General features: G+C 42.8%; 1 protein-coding gene across 1 annotated transcript in view; it reads left to right on the top strand.

Moving 5' to 3' along the window:
- CTNNA3 (catenin alpha 3) overlaps positions 1-20,303 on the top strand; it is a 1,539,787-nt gene that overhangs the window by 1,508,928 nt on the left and 10,556 nt on the right. The window contains 1 exon segment of the mRNA XM_025205567.1: positions 3,607-3,741. Within this exon segment, the coding sequence (XP_025061352.1) occupies positions 3,607-3,741 (135 nt within the window).

Genomic DNA, 20,303 nt, shown 5'->3' with positions numbered 1-20,303 from the left:
TGCTTACCTGTGCTGTATTGCTGGCCGCCCCATGGATTACAGGTCCCCAATGTTCTCCTTCTTCAGGCTGGGCTGTCCTTGTGGGTGCCACATGGTTTGGTGGTCCACGGCTTCCCCCGCCCTCATCTTCCCCTCCCCCGACGAGCCTAGTTTAAAGCCCACCAGAGGAGATCCGCCAACCTAGAAAAGAACACACGCTTACCTTTGGGGGACAGGTGAAGCCCATCCCAACTGAGCATGTCCCTTGTTGTGATGTGCGGGTCCTTGTCCAGGAAGCCGAAGCCTGCCTCGAGACACCATTGCCGAAGCTGCCAATTGGTCTCTCTAATGCAGTTCTCATGCCGTCTTCCATGTCCGCTCACTGGTAGGACAGAAGAGAATACCACCTGTGCACCGAACTCCCTCAGCATGCCGCCCAGAGCATGGTAGTCCGTCATCAGAAGATTGGGGCTTCTCCTGGCCACATCATTAGTACCCACATGGACTAGGACCATGGGGTAGTAATTGGTGGGCTTAATCGTGGCCCGGATTATTCCTGTCACATCCCGAATCTTTGCTCCAGGCAGGCAGTAGACCTCTCGTGTTGAGGGGTCCTGGCGACAGACAGGCCCTTCCGTACCTCTCAGGATGGAGTCGCCTATGACGATCACTCAATGCCTCCTCCTCTGGGTCTGCTTGGATCTCTTGACCTGTTCGGAGTGTGGAGAATGTGGCTTTGGTTCCTGCCCAGAGGTTTCCTCCTCTCCTTCCATCTCCTGCAGGGTTGCCAGGGCCTCGTACCTGTTCACCAGTCGGACTGGAGGAACTGGTACTGGTTTACTGCGAGCAGCTCCAGTCCTGGATGTGACTGTCTGCCACTCTGCTGTAGAGAGCACTCCCCGGGGTGCTTCTTGCTTAGGTGTCTGGTCCTGCAGGGAAAGGAAATAACTGTCAATTTCATCCTCCGCCTCCCTGATACCCCTCAGCCTGCTAACCTCCTCCCAGAGCTCCCTCACCTGACCCTCCAGAGCCCTAAGACGGGCACCTGCCAGACAGGTGTGGGGGCCCCCAATCTCTGCCCCCCCAGCCCTGCTGGGGATCCCCCGTACGGCTGGGGATCCCCCACAGGTCAGGAGGCAGAGGGACACCAGCTCCCCCATGGGCTCAGTCTGGGTGAAGGCCTCATACCAGCCCCAGGTAGGCATGGCCCCCCGGGCAGAGGCCCTAGCAGCACTCCTCGTCGGCATCATTATATAAGCTGCTGTTTGTTAGATCTGTGTGGTGTCTATGCTCTACATGTACAGGAGTCTCCCTCCTGGCCCTTCCTGCTTGCCCGCCAGTGCGAACGCCTGCACAAATGCTGTCACGCTCTGTTTGCACTGCGCGGCTTGGGAGCGCGCCTCCCCACCGGCTCAGCTATAAGGGACCCGGGGGGCTTCCCCTCCAGATCCGGCTCACCTGTGCTGGGTCCCTCTGCCCCACTTACCTTCGGGGGATCAGCTGCTTCTGCCCCCGCTGCCGATTCCTCTGCTGCTGCTGCTGCTTCTGCCCCCGGTCAGTAAGTAAGTAAAGGGGCTACATGTGCTTGTGGGACACACGTGTGCCTGGATCCTCTCCTTCCCACTGCTGGCTCCTGAGTGCTGGGAACTACATCACACCGCGGCTTTTAAAGCCCGCAGTTTGAATTTCCCGCCCTTGCCCCAACAGCCAATCAGGCGCCCCGGTCTACCCGGAAGTGCCTGCCGGCAGTCCCGTCCCCTACGCTCCCCCACTTGGGGGATCTGGTGCCGCCGGAGCCTGCTCCGCGAGGGTTAGCCCCGGGGGTTCTCCCTGGCCTGGGGGGACAGTCCCCCCCTAGCCCACCCTGTTTGTGCGCTCTGTTCATGCTGTGTGGCTCGGGAGCGCGGCTCCCTACCGGCTCAGCTATAAGGGACCCAGGGGGCTTCCCCTCCAGATCCGGCTCAGCTGTGCCGGGTCCCTTTGCCCCATTTACCTTGTGGGGATCAGGTGCTGCTGCCCCCATTGCTGATTCCTCTGCTGCTGCTGCTTCTGCCCCTGGTCAGTAAGTAAGTAAAGGGGCTACACGTGCATGTGGGACACACGTGTGCCTGGATCCTCTCCTTCCTGCTGCTGGTTCCCGAGTGATGTGTAGATGGCTGATGAGTCTGATCCAGGATCAACAGACTCTCTTGCGTCTCGGGCACATGTTTCTGTGCAGGGTGGGTAGCTTGGAATTCTTGATCTTGTCCATGCATTTAAGTAAAGTAATAATTACATACTAGTGAAAGCTGCCCACCTGGAAATACTTGCTAAAACAAATCCAGGAGCCCTAAGTAAAAAATAGCAAGGGAAGGATAAGGACAAGGATTGTGCCTGTCACTTTATTCCTTTTACATGCTCTGAAAATCTGGATATCTGTGTTTTTGTTGCATGGTATTATTGCAGCACAGTCTCATCCTGGTGTCTAGAGAGGGTGAAGTCTACTTTTGGGTATTAAGAGACAGAGAGATTATATTTTCCTGTGGTGTCTATGGACATTTGGATTTGGAACATGTCCAGCCACTAAAGAGAAGTAAGAACTAGATAAAAAATTTCAAGAACATAATTTAGTATTAACAACTTCTCAGTTGTGATTCCAACCAGTCATTCTCAGTTTTCACCCATGTGTGTTTGGTTCAAAAGCAGTCAAAGTTAGGTTCTCAAGTGTAGAAGAGTGTAGATGGATGAGATTTTTTTGAAAAAATGACTTCCAATGTTAGTTCCTCTGCAAAAAAGAAAAGAAAAGAAAAGAAAAGTAAGAGGAGGAACAGGAGGCAGATTTGCCATTTAAGTAAAAGGCTATAGAGTGAAGATGGGCTGAGTCTTGTTGCCTATAGGTTTCCCAGGCACGAAAGACAGGACTCAAATATCACTGGTCCAACTAGGTTCAGACTAGTTCACACCAGTGTAAACTGGTTCTAATGGATTCAAACCGGTCCACAGCTGCTTTTCTGATTGGCACAGGCAGCATATGCCCAGTTACTTAAACCAGATTCAACGGACATGATGCTGCCATGTGGAGTAGATCATAGCAAATTAATCCAAACTAGTCCACAATGTTCTAACTGGTTTGAACCAGTCCAAGCTGTTCTAAACCAGTCTATACTGATTCAAAGCCATCTAAAAAAAGATATACTGGTTCAAGCCAATCCACACTGAGTCAAACTGGTCCAATACCCCTGCTCCTCTTGCCCTGGGCTTGTCCCCCAGTGCACCTATGCTGTTATATCTTGTTCCTGGGCTATAGCACCTCCAGCTATAGGAACACAGGACACAGTACCTTCTGTTGGATTTGAAAATGTTCACAAAAATTCAGTGACTAACAACCTTATAGAGTGCACTAGAAATTAGATGGGAGTATAATTACAGCAAACACTTCTAAATGGATGACATTCAAGTCTAAATTTTGAATGCACAGTGTTCAAATGAGTTTGAAATATGTTAAAAAGCAGTCATTTATTTGACTATTAAGCTGCTGTGTTGAAAAACTTAGAACTTAACAAAAAATAACTCCAAAATCTTCATGACCAAAAACTGAAGCGATAAAAAATTGCAGAAAGTGTTTTATGTACTATTTTTAAATTTTAGTGTCCAGACCAATCATGTAAGCAAGATTTACTGGCTTACCTGGAACAGATCAAGCTGTATTCCCACCAGCTGAAAATCTGCAGTCAAGTTAGAGCAGAGATCCAGAATCTTGGGGAAGAGCTCATCATGTCTGCTGTAAGTAAACATTTCAGGTGGCACTCTTATTGCTTGTTATAAGCTATACCTTGGGCTGAATTTGCAGTGCATAGGAGATGTCCTAACGTTTTATATTTCTAATATCCTTTTTTATTTTCTCCTGCTTTGAACCTCTCATCACCATTGATACCTCAGTCAGGTGAGAGCATCACACTGAAAAAATAGCATTTTAAATCCAGTCTGCAGAGATGGGTTTGATCACAGAAAGCGTAAGGCATTGACGAATTTGAGCTGTTGTCTTTAAATGAATAGAAAGCATTTGTGTGCAATTCTTCTTTGAAGATATGGATGGAACTTATTTTATTTTATTTTTATACTGAGGTAACTAAATTGTCTTCAACAGAGATACACTGATGGAATACAAGTGGAACCCATTTCAAGACAATGTGTGTCCTCCTCATACTATTGCACCTTTTTCATTGCTATGAATGTCTTTGTATAATTTCATTTTTGGTTTTGCTGCAAAATGTGTGTGTCCAGATGAAAAAGCCTAGAAAAGAAAAGTTCCAATAAACTGAAAAAAGCATGCAAATGAGGGTATTTGACTTAGAGAACCAAACAAAACTAAGCACATGGTGAGTTGACTTCACATTGTTTTGGAGACATCAGACCAGATTAGTTAATAAGAAATTATTCTGAATCCCAGTTAGAAAAGTGTTCATACCTTTACAAGTGTACAAGTCACTTAAGGATCTAGGTATTCACCGAATATTTTATTCTGTGTAGTAGTAGTAGTAGCACTAATAGTAGTGTGGTAGTATCTAGCTCCGCTGTTCATAGACCTATGCTCAATGATGAATAAATACATAATTTTTCCCTCTCCAGATGACATTGTCTGAGTCATAGAATCAAAGAAAATGAGGGTTGGAAGGGACCTCAGGAGGTCCTCTAGTCCAACCCCCTTCTCAAAGCAGGACCTCTCCAACTAGATCATCCCAGCCAAGGCTTTGTCTAGCCAGGCCTTAAAAGACTCCAAGGATGGTGATTCCACAACCTCTCTGGGTAACCTGTTCCAGTGCTTTACTACCCTCCTTGTGAGAAAGCTTTTCCTAATATCTAACCTAAACTTCCCTTGCTGCAACTTGAGAGACCATTTTTCCTTGTTCTGTCATCTGCCACCACTGAGAAGAGTCTAGCTCCATCCTCTTTGGAGCCCCCCTCCAGGTAATTGGAGGCTGCTGTTAAACCCCCTCAGTCTTCTATTCGGCAGACTAAGTAAACCCAGTTCCCTCAGCCTCTCCTCAGAAGTCATGTGGCGCAGCCCCATAACCATTTTCACCGACCTCCACTGGACCCTCTCCAATTTATCTACATCCTTTCTGTAGTGGGGGCCCCAAAACTGGAGACAGTACTCCAGATGTAGTCCCACCAGTGCTGAATAAAGGGAAATCATCATTTCTCCTGATCTGCTGGCAACGCTCCTACCAATACAGCCCAGTAGGTTCTTAGCCTTCTTGGCAACAAGGGCACACTGTTGGCTCATCTTCAGCTTATTGTCCACTGTAACCCCCAGGTCCTTTTCTGCAGAGCTACTGCTTAGCTAGTTGGTCCTTGTCCTGTACCGGTGCATGAGATTGTTCTGTCCTAAGTGCAGGACTTTGCAGTTCTCCTTATTAAGGCAATTTGATGTAAAGGAGCTCATACAGTGTTTGGAGACATATTTACTGTCCTACTGGAAGGTTGAAACTGAAGTTTCCCTGAAGGCAACATTCTTAAAAAAAAAAAAAAAAAAGAGAAAATATATAATCAATAATTTTGGCATGTGAGTTTTCTCTCTTCTCTCCCTGCAAAATTGGTTGAATTTTAATGTACGAAAGTATTTTGTTTAAAGATAGAATTCTTGATAGATTTCATTTGACTGACAATTTATGTAGATTGAATCCTCTACCTAACATAAGACTTGAAGTAGATCAGCTTTTGCAATCTATCCTGGATATCCAACTAGAGGAAAACAGCAAATGTTAATATTTGTAGTTTAGAGATAATTTTGAATTGAATGACCTAATACTGTTTGAAGTGAATACTGGATTCCAAATGAGTTGCGAATTAATCAAAAGTTACTTTATTATTCATTCCTTGCTTCCTTTAAAAATACTGCTTTGAGCCACATCACAAGTAATATATCATTTAAATTTCAGCACATGTGCTCAATTATAGATTTTTAAGAGTATGTGAGAATTCTGCATTTTTGATGGTGCAAAATTACCAAACTTATTTTTTCGCTTTGGTCTTTTTTCTTGCACTGAGCTATTCTTTGGTGAGTTCACATAATCCACCAATCTACACAAGATACTTCTTTGCCTGGACAGTCTTTTTGCTGTCCCCAGCGATCTCCTGTTTTACCTTGCCGTGCACATGAGCAATAACAGGTATGGCCATGCTTGAGAACTGATAAGTTAATCTCTTTACCGATGAGGAAATATGAGTTTTTACATGAAGAAGAAAGGGTGTCTTAACCCCCCAGACTATCTGGTAAGGCTCGCTGCCCAGATTTGAGTTCTCTGCTAATAAAAGATTACTGTGTTGTACATGCAGGAAATTGGTAGGCCAAACATCCCTGGCTCCTCAAAAATGAACAATTGAAATGACTTGTTACATGGTCATTTTGAGCAGTTCCTGGAGTCAAGAGCAGAGGGAGCCCTTAGGGGTAAGGGGGGAGCCTCAGGAGTGGGGAAGAACCAGGGGATACCTGGGGTGTAGCAGATAGGGAGGAAGCCTAGAATGGGGGTGGGGAGAGGTTAAATTCTTACCTTTCAGTCCTTCAGGCCCCTGCTGGCCTGAAGTGTGACTGTACAGACATAGCACTAACACCCATCAACATTTTTGTGGCTCATGGTGCAAGGTGTAACAAGGCCCAGAGACTCTATAGAAGGGAGAAGCAATACATTCAGGATTATGGACATAAAGTTTCAAATAGGATACATGACCTTTAATATTGCTGCTTCTGAGTGTAAGAGAAGGCTGAACAATCACAGGAATACTTTCTGAATTTCAAAAGCACATATTTCTGTACTAGATTTCACACTTGTAAAACTACAAGAATAAAATTATCCTCAAAATATTTGATCACGAAACATTCCTCATCAATATCTTGTTCCAATGAGAGTAATGGGGAATGGAATAAAGTAGAACTGGTATGGAGTCGTGGCCAGCAACTTCATGTTCTGCTTTTTGCTTTAATTGTTTGTGTTACCTGTTCCCTATCCCTGATTATCCCAAAAAACTTCTGTGCCACACACCTTGATAAAATTCATATTTAAAATTAAAATGAAAACCCCTGCCATAGTTCCAATGTATTTTTAATAGAAAGGCTTGCCTGTGGCACTTCTAGATCCTTGGGGAGGATCCAGCTGCCATTCCCTTTTATCGCTGTCCTCAATTTACAAATTCTTGCCTTTAGGCCAATTCTAAATATGCTTAGCTCCTTACAAAACTAGGTTATGTGGACCTTCTGCTTTGACTGTTTTCTTACTGTCATTCTCTGATTGCAAGTACTTTTTATTATGTGACATAGCTTATCATAGATCCTCAGACATAATTTGACACAGCTATTAAAGCGATCAAGACTAGTAGGTTGCTGGACCGGATAAAATATTCCCAGAATTCATTATAAAGTTTAGAATCACAGTGAAAAGATAGCTTCAGAAATTCATGTATAAGTGTCTAGAAAGTAACAGACTTCCAAAAATCTGGAGAAAGGCTGATGTGTCTGCTATCCTGAAACCCAACAAACCACCAGAGGATCCAAAGAGCTACTCACCAATTTCACTGCTCTGTGTTACATACAAACTCATGGAGCTCATAATCCTGAATAGAATAGAGAACTTAATTGACCCCCGGTTCCTAAAAGAACAAGCTGGCTTATGGAAAAAGCAGTGTGCCACTGACCAAGTTATATTACTTACATCTAACATAGAAAATGGATTTGAAATGAGGCAGGAAACAGGCATTGTCTTTATCAACCTTACAGCTGCCTCTGATACTTTAAATACTGGTATGGCACCAGGGCTTCATATATACACTACACTGTATGGGTGGACCTACATTTCACCCTACAGTAACATTGCTACTGCCTCGTGATTTAGTAACCACCCATACTGCTTTATGCACACACAGCACACAGTTTTTTTCCACTCTTTCACTGTAGTGACATGCTAAAATGGGGGAGTGCACCACTACAATTAAGTAACTGCCAATCACGTGTAGAGTCAGGCAAGCACAACGTCACTGTAACACATTGTATGGTGATGTAGCACATCGCTATAGAGACGTAGGATGACGTGCAGATGCACCCTATGATACCTGACTGAAAGCTATGTTTTCATCATGAACATGATCTCCAGCAGATCATTCAAACACACTACCAGCCAAGGAGAGAAAGCCAGAGTACCAACTCTGAATGGAGTCCTGCAAGGGTCAGTGCTACCACCAATACTTTTCACTGTATACATGTCAGACTTCCTGAGTACAACTTCTAAGTGATACATGTCACTGATGATGTTGCCATAGTAGCCCAATGAATAGACATGACAGAATTGGAAAAGATAGTGGGCGCATCTGCATGAGACACTAACTGTTCAGTAGCCAAATAATACTGCACAGTAGCATGTCATAGCACAAACAGTGCTAATATGCTACTACACAGTATTATTAGGCTACTGCACAGTAGCATTGCTAAAAAGGTGTTCACCAGCTGTGCTATGCAGTAACTCTAGTTACTGCACATATATTTAGTACTTGATTATACAAGTACTAAATAAATGTGTAGTAACCACTGTGCAAGTAGTGTCTCATGTAGACGTGCCCACTGAATACTGGCATGGAACTTATTGCTGACTATCTCTACAAGTGGCATTTAAAGTTGAGCATCAGTAAATCAGTATCATAACTCTTCCAGCTAGACAGTCATGAAGCCAAGAGCTGAATATCAGAGTAGACAATCACATCCTTCCCCAGGAGCATACCCTAACCTGCCTAGGAGTCACATTAGACCATTCCATCACCTATACACATTACATTCAGAAGGTCAGCCACAAAGTCTCTGCATGTAGCTTCCTTAATGTAGCTGCCTTAGGATATATAGCCAACGTGACATGAGGTACCATCCTCAAAGTGCTCAGAACCACCATACTTGCAATGCATTATACCCCAGCACTATTCCTGTATGGTCTAGAAATTGCCACACTAAAAAGCTCAGCACTATATTTAACAGTGCACTCAGGTTCATAACAGGCTGCATAACTTATACACACACACATACACTCCCTGTACTCTTGGGCATTAAACCAAGTGACATAAAAAGACAGACCCTAACATCATTACTGGCAATACAGACAAGAAATGATAAAAACTCACTTGCTCCATCCACTGTTAATTGAAGACCTGAACAGATGGAGTCTTAAGAGGGTTAAAAGTCATAAACCATGTATACATGAAGCTCACAAGCTCCTGGAATAGCTTGGGGATGCTGAACCAAACCTATGGGCAGCAATGGAGTGAGCCAACTGCTAGGAATGGTCAGACTTATTCCTACAGCATTTGATACCAAATCCAAACGAGTTCCCCATTGGGCTTGACCTTGACAGAGAAGCATGGGTCAAACTAAGCAGACTAAGACCTGGATATGGATAGTTCAAAACAACACTTCACAAGATGAAAATTTTGGACAGCCCCCTATGTGAATCTGGTGTCCAACAAACAGCACAGCACTTAATAGAAAACTACAATCTCTAAAAATGCCCAGGCAGGGCAGATAGAATCTGCACATTGAGGGATAATACCAGACAGTGGCTTGTAGATTTGGAAGTTGATATCTGATGCCATACAAAAGAGAGAGAGAGAGACCGTACTGATGGCTAAGATAGGAAAAAAGGCAGATAGCTGCAGAGCTGATTAAGTTTTGATGTACCTTTTATGCACTTTAATTTTGATTTCATTTATTAAAAGCCCAGCCAGTATTTTCAGATTTTATTTAAAAAAACCCCTGGGAAATAGTCAAACAATTTAAATACAATCTAAATGGACTAAATCATTGTCAACAATTTGGATTCCCACGTGTAGTGTTTGCAAATATTTAAAAAAAGCTTTATCTAGCATTGTGAAGGAAGGAAAAGCAAGATTTTTTTTTTTTTTTGTATTTACTGGTTTTAGTTTTATTGCTGCTTTTTAAATTTTAATATTTTATAACAGCTGAGCTCCAAGCACCTGGGAATGTGACTGGTACAGGATGCAGTGACATTGGGTGCATGCATGTCTTCAAATCAACTGTTTGAAGTTGAGTGGTTTACTTTGGGTAATTGGAACTCCTACCAATAGAGCACTGTACAAACTCAGTGGGCATGTCTACACGTTCATTAATGCACCTTAGATACTGCAGATTTAATTTAGTTGTTACTGCTCAGTAGGACTGGCATATGGTTATTTTGTGAGGCTTACTGTGCATTAGCCTAATACCACTGTGCAGTAGGCTATTAGCATGTTTTTTAATCACCACACTGCTGTGCAGTGTTATTAGGTTAATATGCAGTAAGCATCTTGTGTAGACATGCCTGGTGTCATGTACCAGGAATTGCACAGACAACTTGCATTGGCAACAGCTTGCAGGCAGGGGGACCCTGTGCACATCTCAGACTGCTGTGTGCTCCCCAGCTACCAGAGATTGCCAAAAGCGGCTGAGTGCAAAGGGCAGCCCCAACTGGCTGGCTGCCACAGGAGAATGCCCCTCTATGGGGAGCTACTGCCTGCAGTAACCCCTCCCACCCTCCCTTCCTCCCTGCTCACAGACTTCCAGAAAAGAGATGAGGAGCCTTTCCCCTTTTTGGTCAATTGTAGGCACCTCAGTTTTTGCTCTTGCATCCCAGCATGGATCCCTATTCCTCTCACAGAGGTCAATGGTCCTGGGAGCTACACCATATCTTCCTTGCCATTCTGCATTCATCTTGCCAGAGGATAAGGGGCATTCTATGTGCTTGTTAATCCAAGAGATCTTCATGATGAAATGCATCTTCCTACACAGGGTCTAGAACCCAATGTCCTGCATGGGGTCACCTATCAGACTGTTTAATCACCAGCCCCCTTGGATAGCCAGTGACTTCCACTTGGGTGACAAAAAACGGGCCCTATTGGATGCCATGGATTGCAGGTTCCTTAGGGAGCACCTCTTGACTACCTACTGGCAGTTTTGGGTCCATGACATATGCAGCAATTGGTGCTTGCCAATGGTCCTGTGCATCTAGCATAACAAGCAGTGGCTGCAGAGCTTCCACATGTGCTGGGCCACCTTCTTAGACTTTGTTGCTGAGCTGCCTCCACCACCCCCCGCCCTCCCCACAACATTGAGCAGCAAGACATCAGCCAAAAGCCACCCCTGACTTTGGAGAAACATATTGCCATTGCCATGTGGAAGCTCACCATCCCTGAACAGCCTCCATTCCATCACCAACCAGTTCAGCATGAACAAGTTTGCAGCTACAGTGGCAGTCAAGGAGGTGTTCTGTGCTGTTCAGGACATGTCGGTGGATAGTGTCATCTGTCTTGGCAACCTGCACACAGTCATCACCAGCTTCCACCGGATGGGCTTCTCCGACTGTGTGAGAGTTTGTTAATGGCACCCACTTTCTCATTCTCTGCCTGCTTCAAGAATTTATGGAGTTCATCAACCACAAGGGTCATGTTGCAGGGCATCATCAACCACTGTGGCTGCTTCACCCATATCATCCTCATTTGGACAGGCAGTGCACAGAATGCTGAGGTCTTTGGCATTTCCACCCTTCCAGGGCCCCTAGCACTGAGGTTGATGGGGTCCTTGTTTCTCCTCTCATTACCAGGGACATGACCTACCTTCTCCTTCCCTGACTCATGAAGCCCTACACAAGCCACCTGGACCACAGGTAGGCACTTTAAGCACTGCTTCAGCAGGCCCATCATGACTGTTGACTAGGTGGTGGAAGGTACAGCCAACAGTCATGATGGGTATCACAAATTCAGATAATTGGGGTGGAAAATATCTCCCAGGACACCTGCTGTGATCTTCTGACATTATAAAGACCATTTCCCAGCATTTTTTCACCAATGTCTGAACTAATTTATTCTTGAATGTCTCTGATGGTATCTCAAATACGAAAGAGATGTAATAGTAAAATAAGGGAATCAAATTTCACAAAGAGAGGTACTTAAATAAGGCATCCAACTTCTACATTTGGATACATACATCAACACTTGACTTTGAATAGCTATTTTACTTTATTACCTCTTTGAATGTATCCCAGGTCAAATTATCTTTCACAGACTATTCCTACAGACTCACTTCTAGCTTTCTGGACTTTATGAAAGAAAATCTAGAAATATTTTCAGTTAACATATAAATTCAACTGCAGTAAAATACAAAGTACAAGTTCTATAGCTACCAAAAATCCTTTGCCTGACATCATACTAACTTTCGAGTGTCTGTGATGCAAGGAGCTGGTGTCTCACATAATGTACAATGACTGTGGCAGCTGGCAAGCTACTCTGCTTCCCCACTTATTCTGTCATTCACTGCTAGAGAGAAGTCTTGCATCTGGAGCCAACATTTTCCTACCTCTCATATTGTTTCTTTGGCTGGAAAAAAGACAGAGGGGCAGTGCAAGTCCTAGTGCTATTTAGCTATTTTTTTCAGGAGGGAAGAGAATACAGGAGGTGTAGAGGATCTTCTTAGCTGTTGTTTCTTTAAGAATGGGAATTGGAAATTTAGCAACAGGAAATTTACTTGAATTTTTTTAAACATTGGCTGCTATGAAAATCTTCTTCAAAGATTAGTTTGTCTTAAGTGAAAAGGTTTTGTTTGTTTAGGCTAGGAAGGGAACTTCACCTATCTGGCATTACTTACATTATCTGTCTGGCTGTGAATTGGTGGACTGGTTTTAAGAAGGTATTACTGATTTCTAAAGTATTTAAGAATACACGTACATTCAAGACTTTCTCTTACATGCTCAATCTGATGGGAAGTTTTTCTTAAAATACATCTGCCACTTCAGAATCTCACACTCTGAAATCCAGAGTTGCTTTTGCCTTTAAAATGAAAATGTCTCCTCTAAATATTAGTCTTAGTTCATCTCCCCTTCATTGGTACAACATATTTTAAGTATTTGAATTCCAAGGGCATTAGATAATATGCCATAATTATTGAATTATATTTACTTTCTTTCCTCCCATGTAGCAGCCCATCAGTTGAGTTTGTTTAAATTTGTAGGCATAGTCTTCATTAGAATTAACAAATTCACTTTTCAGTGTCTCATAGAAACCAGCACCATATTATTTATTTTATTAATATTAATAATGATTATGAAAATATACAATTCTAAGACTTTCTTAGAGATTCAACCCATTCCAAGCTTCTTAATTGTTATTTTATTCTATTTTATTTTACCTTATATATTTCTTTGCCTTTTTTTTGGTCCAACACTGGATAAGCAGACAGTTTTTGCATGGAAAGAAACATCACATAATTTGTTTTTAGTGTGTAACTATATATGAACTTCCACCAGCTTTGTTTCTAATGTAAATTTTTTGCATACCTCTCCTCTTCTATACTCATGGAATACATAATAAAAACCCAGCTCTAAAGCAGGAGCAATCTTTGGAAGGCAAAAAAAAGTAATGTTTGGATGCTTATGAATTATTTATCATTGTATTTTTTAAATCATTTACAATTTGCACATGCTAAGTTTGCATAGGGAAATGAAAAGAGAATTAGCAGGGATGTTTTATTATTGTTAGTTTTACTGAAAGCACACACTAGAGGTCATTCATACTTAGCAAATACAACAATGCTATTTTGATGATAGGAGAGAGCAGGGTGTGAAACTGTATATGTCATAGGCCATTTACAGCTGTTCAGTTTTCACTGGGAGAATTGCCTTTCTCTCAGTAGAAAAAAAAGTATGCAGATGTTCAAAGCAAAAATGGCTGCTCCAAGTAAAAAAAAAAATGGGAACACCTGGGAATGCTAAATTGCTTCTGGGAGAGTTTGTCTTGGGAGACTCCACACTTTCCCCTCGATTAACTCTTCTTGGGGACTGGGAGGAGTGGAGTTAGGGGAAAAGTGAGCTTGCCTTCCCAAGACCAGGTTCACCCCAATAGGGAGAACAGGGGACAGCTGCTTCCCATAGACATGAGGGGAAGGGAGGAGCATCATCAACTGCTCCCTGTCTGTGGGTGTATCTACACATGCCCCTATGGCACTGTTGTTACTTCCTTTTGGAAGTAGTAAATGATGGAGCAGTAACAGCCTATACTGCACTGTGCTGGTGGTGCATGGTTATTTTTAGCTGCTGTGTCACTGTAGGAATGTGGTATCATGAGGGAGTACATTGCTATGCTGAATTAGCCGTGACATCATGGTTTGTGCCTGCTGATGCTACGCCGCCATAGTGCATTGCTATGGCAACATAGTGTCTTCTGTAGATGTGCCCTGTTTCTTACACTGGAGCTCCCATGATGAGAAGCAGTCAGGGACTTAACCATTTCATTCCCTCTGCTCAGTTCTGCTCAGTATGCCCCAGGAACAAGGAACCAAACATAGGTGATGCTGCTCCCTGCCTACTTTCCCTCCTCACCCCTGCCCCTCCCTCAGCTCAGCTGAGTGGTGAATGCAGTGAGCTGAGCTGGCAAGCCTGGCTTTCTGCCCTGCTGGCTTCCCCTTGCCTTCTCCTGCTGCTCAGCTGAGCAGCAAGGTCAACAATTGTAAACCTCCTAAACCTGGCTCCCAGCCCCTCCAGCTTCCGTTCAGCGAAATAGTGTATGTGTGTGTGTGTGTGTGTGTGTGTGTGTGTGTGTGGTGGGGGAGAAGGGAGGGGGGGAGAGGGCATGGCATTTAAAGCCAAAAGGGCTAAGAGCATGGCATGTGGAAGCTTTCATTAAACCCAACTCTCAGGTCTGCCAGCTTCCCCTTGCCACTCAGCTGCCTTAGAGTTCGGTGAGACAGGCTGCTGTGCTTCAGCAGCAAGGTAGGCATTGCTCCACACTACTCTGGGAAAGCTTAGAACAGCACGGGGTGAGGCAGGCTGCCATGCCTCTGCAGTAAGGATCCCAGAGCCTTTCCAGGGTGGCTGAGTGCTCCCCCCACAACTACTCTTCTGCGTCCTCCCAGAGGAGTGCAAGAAGCTGGGATATTCTCCTGTCAGGGAGAACCAGGAGGATTTCCACCATGGGAGAACACCTGTCTTCTGCCAGTCAGCTGACTGGGAAAAGTCAGCCCTGCATTTTCCTGGGGCTGGAATCCTCCTGGGACTGTTTATAGTAGCTACTGCTTTTCAACTACCACTTGAGAACCACTTGAGAAGGGGGAAGGGTAACCCTTCCCCCTTCCCAAACAGGGGAGAAGATGGGCTGTCATTTAAGGTGTTGACAGACATGGCAGTTTGTCACTTGATAGGTCATGGAAAGCACTCTATAGACTTGCACTGACAGAAGTGCATGGCTGCTGCTGACTGCTGTAAAAATGTCCAATCATGCAACAATCTGAACCCATGAGGGTTCAAATAAAGGTGCTCCAAAGTACAGCACCTTCAATAACATCTGTGAGCTCATGCCCAGAGCTGTTGTCAGAATGGAAGGTGAAGAGAAAGGAGGGGAGTGAGTTCAGTCTGTGAAGGTGGGAGGGGCTCCAATCCACCTCCCGCCCCCCACACACACACTCCAGAGTAGACTGAGGAAACCCCAGAATGGACCTCCCTCCCTGCTCCCATCCTGAGAGAACATGGGAGCTTGGTGAAGGGGCGGGGCTAGGGGAAAGATGCTGTAGACATCCAGTCCCTCTCCCTAGATCAGCCCCAAAGTGACTTTCTGTGAGGCACTATGAGTTAGATCAGAAAGCTGCACATCTGTCAGTGCCCTTAATGGGCTTCTCTAAGGGCAGAGTTAGCCCATGGAGCAGCCTTCTATTGTCCCCTAGATAGACAGCTTGCCTGAAAAACTCTGTAGCTATGGGGCTGGAGGAATGTTTGTATAGTCCAATTCCCATGTAATTTTTCTACTGCAAGAAATTTCTTCCACTAGAAATAACATCTGTACACAGCCTTAGTTGTTATCCTCCACAAATATAAGACATGTTTGAGGAAGGCTTGGTGTTAACCAGAAGATCTGAGTTTTTCCCTAGTTAGCATCTCCGGGGGGGCAGCAAGGAAGCAATTTAAATGGGATAAAAATGAATTTTGTTTGGCAATTCACAACATAGCAGTAGTGTAACAAAGTGGGGATTACTGGCACACCAACCTCATATCATGAGCATTAGTGGGCTGAAAAATAACAGCAGCTTCATTGCTGGCCCAGCTGCCACCATGATGCCAGTAGTACAGTCACTGACATGGCTCCATGCTAAGGGCTCCCAAGCATGTATATTTTTCTTTTTCCTACTATTTAACCATCTTTAAATGAAGGTGATAGTACTTGAAAATTACACATGCACATACCTGGGCATGCAAATGTTCCACCATAGTCTCCAAAGGAAGACATCTTACAATGGCATACAAACTATTTATTCCCTAAATAAAACATAGGGTGTAGTCTGATTACAGTATATGACTTCCTTTGCAGAGTTCATCAGTAACTGCTACTCTTGTGGAAGTCACTTAGTCTGGCTCAATTTAACTATCTTTAAAATGGGGAAAATACTTATCTGGGAGGGATAAACTTCTACTGTATTAGTGCAGTGTTGCCAGTCATATAAGTGATGAAATACATGAAATACTTTTCTTAAAACCCTATATTTTGAATTCAGGCAATTAATTGGGAATCTCAGCTTTCATTAAAAAAACCTAATTTAGTTTCTAGCCTTCTTGGCTATGGAGAAAAGTTGAACCCTAATGGGATGATTTGCTAAAAAGATACATAACCTCAAGTTCATTACTTCTACATTTCAAGATTTTTATTTTTTTTTTTTGGTGTGGGAAGGGGCTGACTCATGATTTTTTTAATGCTTCAGGCTGGCAATACTGTGTTCAGAAAAACCTTTGACTACAAAGAAAACCTTCTCCTGCCTTTCGCAGTTGCTAATAAAGTCTAGTTTGAGTGGAGGGTGCTTTGTACCTTGCAGATGTTGAACATAGTATTAAAGTTGAAATCCTGGTTCACTGAAATCAATGGGGGAAAAAAACTTCCACTGACTTCAGTAGGGTTAAGATTTCATATTTAGTAATTAAGTATTTTATTGTTATTATTATTATATTTACTTAATAAAACTTAACACACAAACTTAATAAATATTGTCTTTAAACTTAATAAGTCACAAGCTCAACATTTTGCTTACTACCATATTACTGCCAAAACTAGTTCTCAAAGAGATCAGATTTAGTATTATTCTCTGATTAGGACAGTATATCAGACATAAATAAGCTCTAATGATTTATTCAGTGTAACGGAATCCTGCAGTTATACTTTAATCTGATATTTCTAACAACTGACCTTTGTTCTGAAAGATTTTAAACATTGACCTCAAGTAATAAATAAGATTTGTTCAAGGAATGAGAGTTTAGCTCTCTGCAAAAATACAAATAATCACTGAAAATCAACCAAAATTCTCTCAAAGCATATTAAAAAATATTTGCTCTTTTTATTCTGCAGTTTCTTCATACTACTACTCAAGAAAAGACAAAGAAAATATTAACCACTGTGAGGTATCACATAGTTTCTCCAGATTAAGTTAAAAAAAATAAGGATATTGATGGCTTTTTTACCCTTTGAGAACAAAAATTCCAATTTCAACTGTCTCTGAAATAACTTATAATAATACAGTGGTATGGGAAGTTTCAGTTTCAACACAACACAAACAGGAGAAACTTTGATCTGCAAAAAAAGATATTTTTTTCTATCAGTTATACTTAACACAGCTATTGTTAGTTACAGCTGATAACAAAACCATAAGGATTTTAAGTGACACCACTGAATATTTTAAATACTACATTATGGCAGGTTTTGTTGTCATTAATAGTGCTCATATATATAAGTGCACTAGTGCTACTGGCAAATCATAAAATTATTTAAAATTAATAAAATGAAAAAAGGTCCATAAAAATTCCAAAATTCAATTTCAAAATGAAAATTCAGAAACTTTTTATGGATTTTTTCCTTCTTTGTAAAGTTTTTAAAATATTTATTTTAATTCTTCTTCAAAACAAAAGCTTATCTTGATATGCCAGACCTTCCCAGAAAATGAAAATTCTACATTTCAGCAGGCTTTATTGAGGAATGTATTTGTGTGCCCTTTGTCAGCTGAAATGCCTAAGAACATTTGTATGTGTATGTGTATGTGTATGGAAGCATGTGTATGGAAGCCTTATGCAGGCTTCTCTGAAAGGCTAGGAAAGCAAGTACTATTATAGATAAAATATAATTTGCATTAGCTCTTGGTAGAATATTTAGTTTTTTCAAAACTACCATATTTATTTACTCAAATCCAAAACAAGGATTTTTTTCCTCCATTTAACTTCATTTTGTCTTTGCATACTGGGGCACAGCCAGAGCTGCTGCTGCTGCTGCTGCCACCCCAGCCACTATCATTGTTACTTGGTTGGGGGGCAGGACAGGGGTGACAAATTTAAGATGATCCTCCCCTCCAATAATTAGATTCTATGTATGGAAAATTTTAACAAATTTAACAAATTTACAATTTTCCATCTAATTAGGATGGGTGGGAGGAGATTGGCTAAAATTCAAAGTAATTTTGGATTTGGGTAAATATGGCAATGTCCTGACTCCTAACTGTGCTGTCAAAAATCATTATCAGATTACTATTTCCAGTTGAACTGAAACAAACTGGTGACAGTTGCTGTCCAGCAAAGAAGAATGACAGGTTTTAGTTACTAAAGATATGTACACAGTGCTCTTGTTTAATCCTTTTGTGAAGTATTGTGTTTTCTAAGGGGAAGCTTGAAATATGAAATACAGAGACAGGACTATAAAAATTATATTATTTTTGTGTGGGTGGGTATGTAGTACAGAAAAAACAAAAATCTGTATTCAAGTAAAAACAGGTATTGGGGGGGTCTTTAGCTAATGTATCTTTAGAAACCTCTTGCTTAAGATTGAAGAGTTTGCAGCTATATGTCTCTAAATAAAATGAACTATAGTGCTCTATGAATAAATATTTTATCAGTCTTTCATTTATGCCAAGTCTCATTTCTTCATTTTTCCCTGATATGTTATGAGGCCTTGAAGAGTCTGTTGAATATTTGAGAGATAAAAGCATCCAAGTGGAAATGGTCCTTGAGTACATTAGATTCATAGTAGAACAATAGATTTACACCAAATTGTATAATGTTATTGGCATTAAAGTATAAAAAATAACCACTTCTGTGTCTATAGACAAAACAGAGAAATGCATGGTATGACTTCTACTTTTATTAGATTTAACCCTATGAAAGCCCCCCAGAAATCCCTCTAAAACCATGAAATTCATTTTTCAAATATAATTTTTTGATTCCTGCTGTCCCCCAACTCTCTCACTCCCTGCTCTACCCCATTTATCATTTTTTTTCTTGGTGGGAAGGTAGATTAGTGAACCACTGTAGGAAAACTGAGAAGAAGTATTGACAATGGGATATTGCAAATAATATTGATATGTAAAGGGACATAACAGTAAGCCTGCTGTCACAGGGCACTTAGGTGCCTGCTCCTGGAAGAGGAGAAACTGCCTGGCGACAGCCCAAAGAGCCAGACAGGAGCCCAGGTTCAGGTTGCCATGGCAGCTAGGTAATGAGGAAATTAGCCTACACCTGCACCTGGTCAGCTGGCCAGAAGGGGCAGGGCCCTGGGTCCATATAAACCCAAGGACAGGGAGTAGGGAGGTCAGTTCTCTGCTGGCAGCCAAGTGAGACGGAGCCCTCCTAGGGCAAGTGAAGGGAAGAGGCCTGACTAAATTCTGCTCTGGGTAATGTAAAGGGGCTGAGCTCACCTTGCATAGCTTGTGTTATGTTATAGCCCAGGGGCTTATGTTTTGTTTGCCGTTTTATAAGACCAGTGGTTTGGGTGAGGCTATTTGGGGAAGGAGGAGACCTCACTGGGGGCCCACTGCAGTGTGGGAACCCCAGTGCCAGAGAGGGTGCAGTACTTTTTGGTGCACAGACCCCAGTGCCGAGAGGTACAGAGACAAGGGCTATGGAGAGCCCAGCACCGAGGGGCACAATGACAAGGGCTGCAGACAGGCCAGTGAGGACAAGGGGCCAAATTATAATGGGCATAGGCAAGACAATGCCAGTACCATCTGCGAGGCTTGGGGCATGGTAAAGGAGTGGTTGGAACCACGCATATAGCTCAAAAGGCTGGGGACCCACGGGGTCCAGAGAAGTCCATCAGGACTGCATCTGACTGGACGTGAAGGCAGCCTTCCTACATTACATTTTACATCAAGACGTGGTGGGCGAGAATAGAGGGTACCCTTCAGCTTGAATTGGCATGGTTGAGGGGCCTTAGGAGATCACAGCCATCCTTAGGGACCCCATCCTGTGAAACCTGCTTAAACTCCAGTTTTATTGTCTATATCAAATGCAACAGAGATATCTGTACTC

This window comes from Alligator sinensis, unplaced genomic scaffold (assembly GCF_000455745.1).
Source record: "Alligator sinensis unplaced genomic scaffold, ASM45574v1 scaffold325_1, whole genome shotgun sequence".
NCBI lineage: Eukaryota > Metazoa > Chordata > Crocodylia > Alligatoridae > Alligator > Alligator sinensis.
Note: the sequence above shows the minus strand (reverse complement) of the source record. Positions and strands in the feature narration are given on the sequence as shown.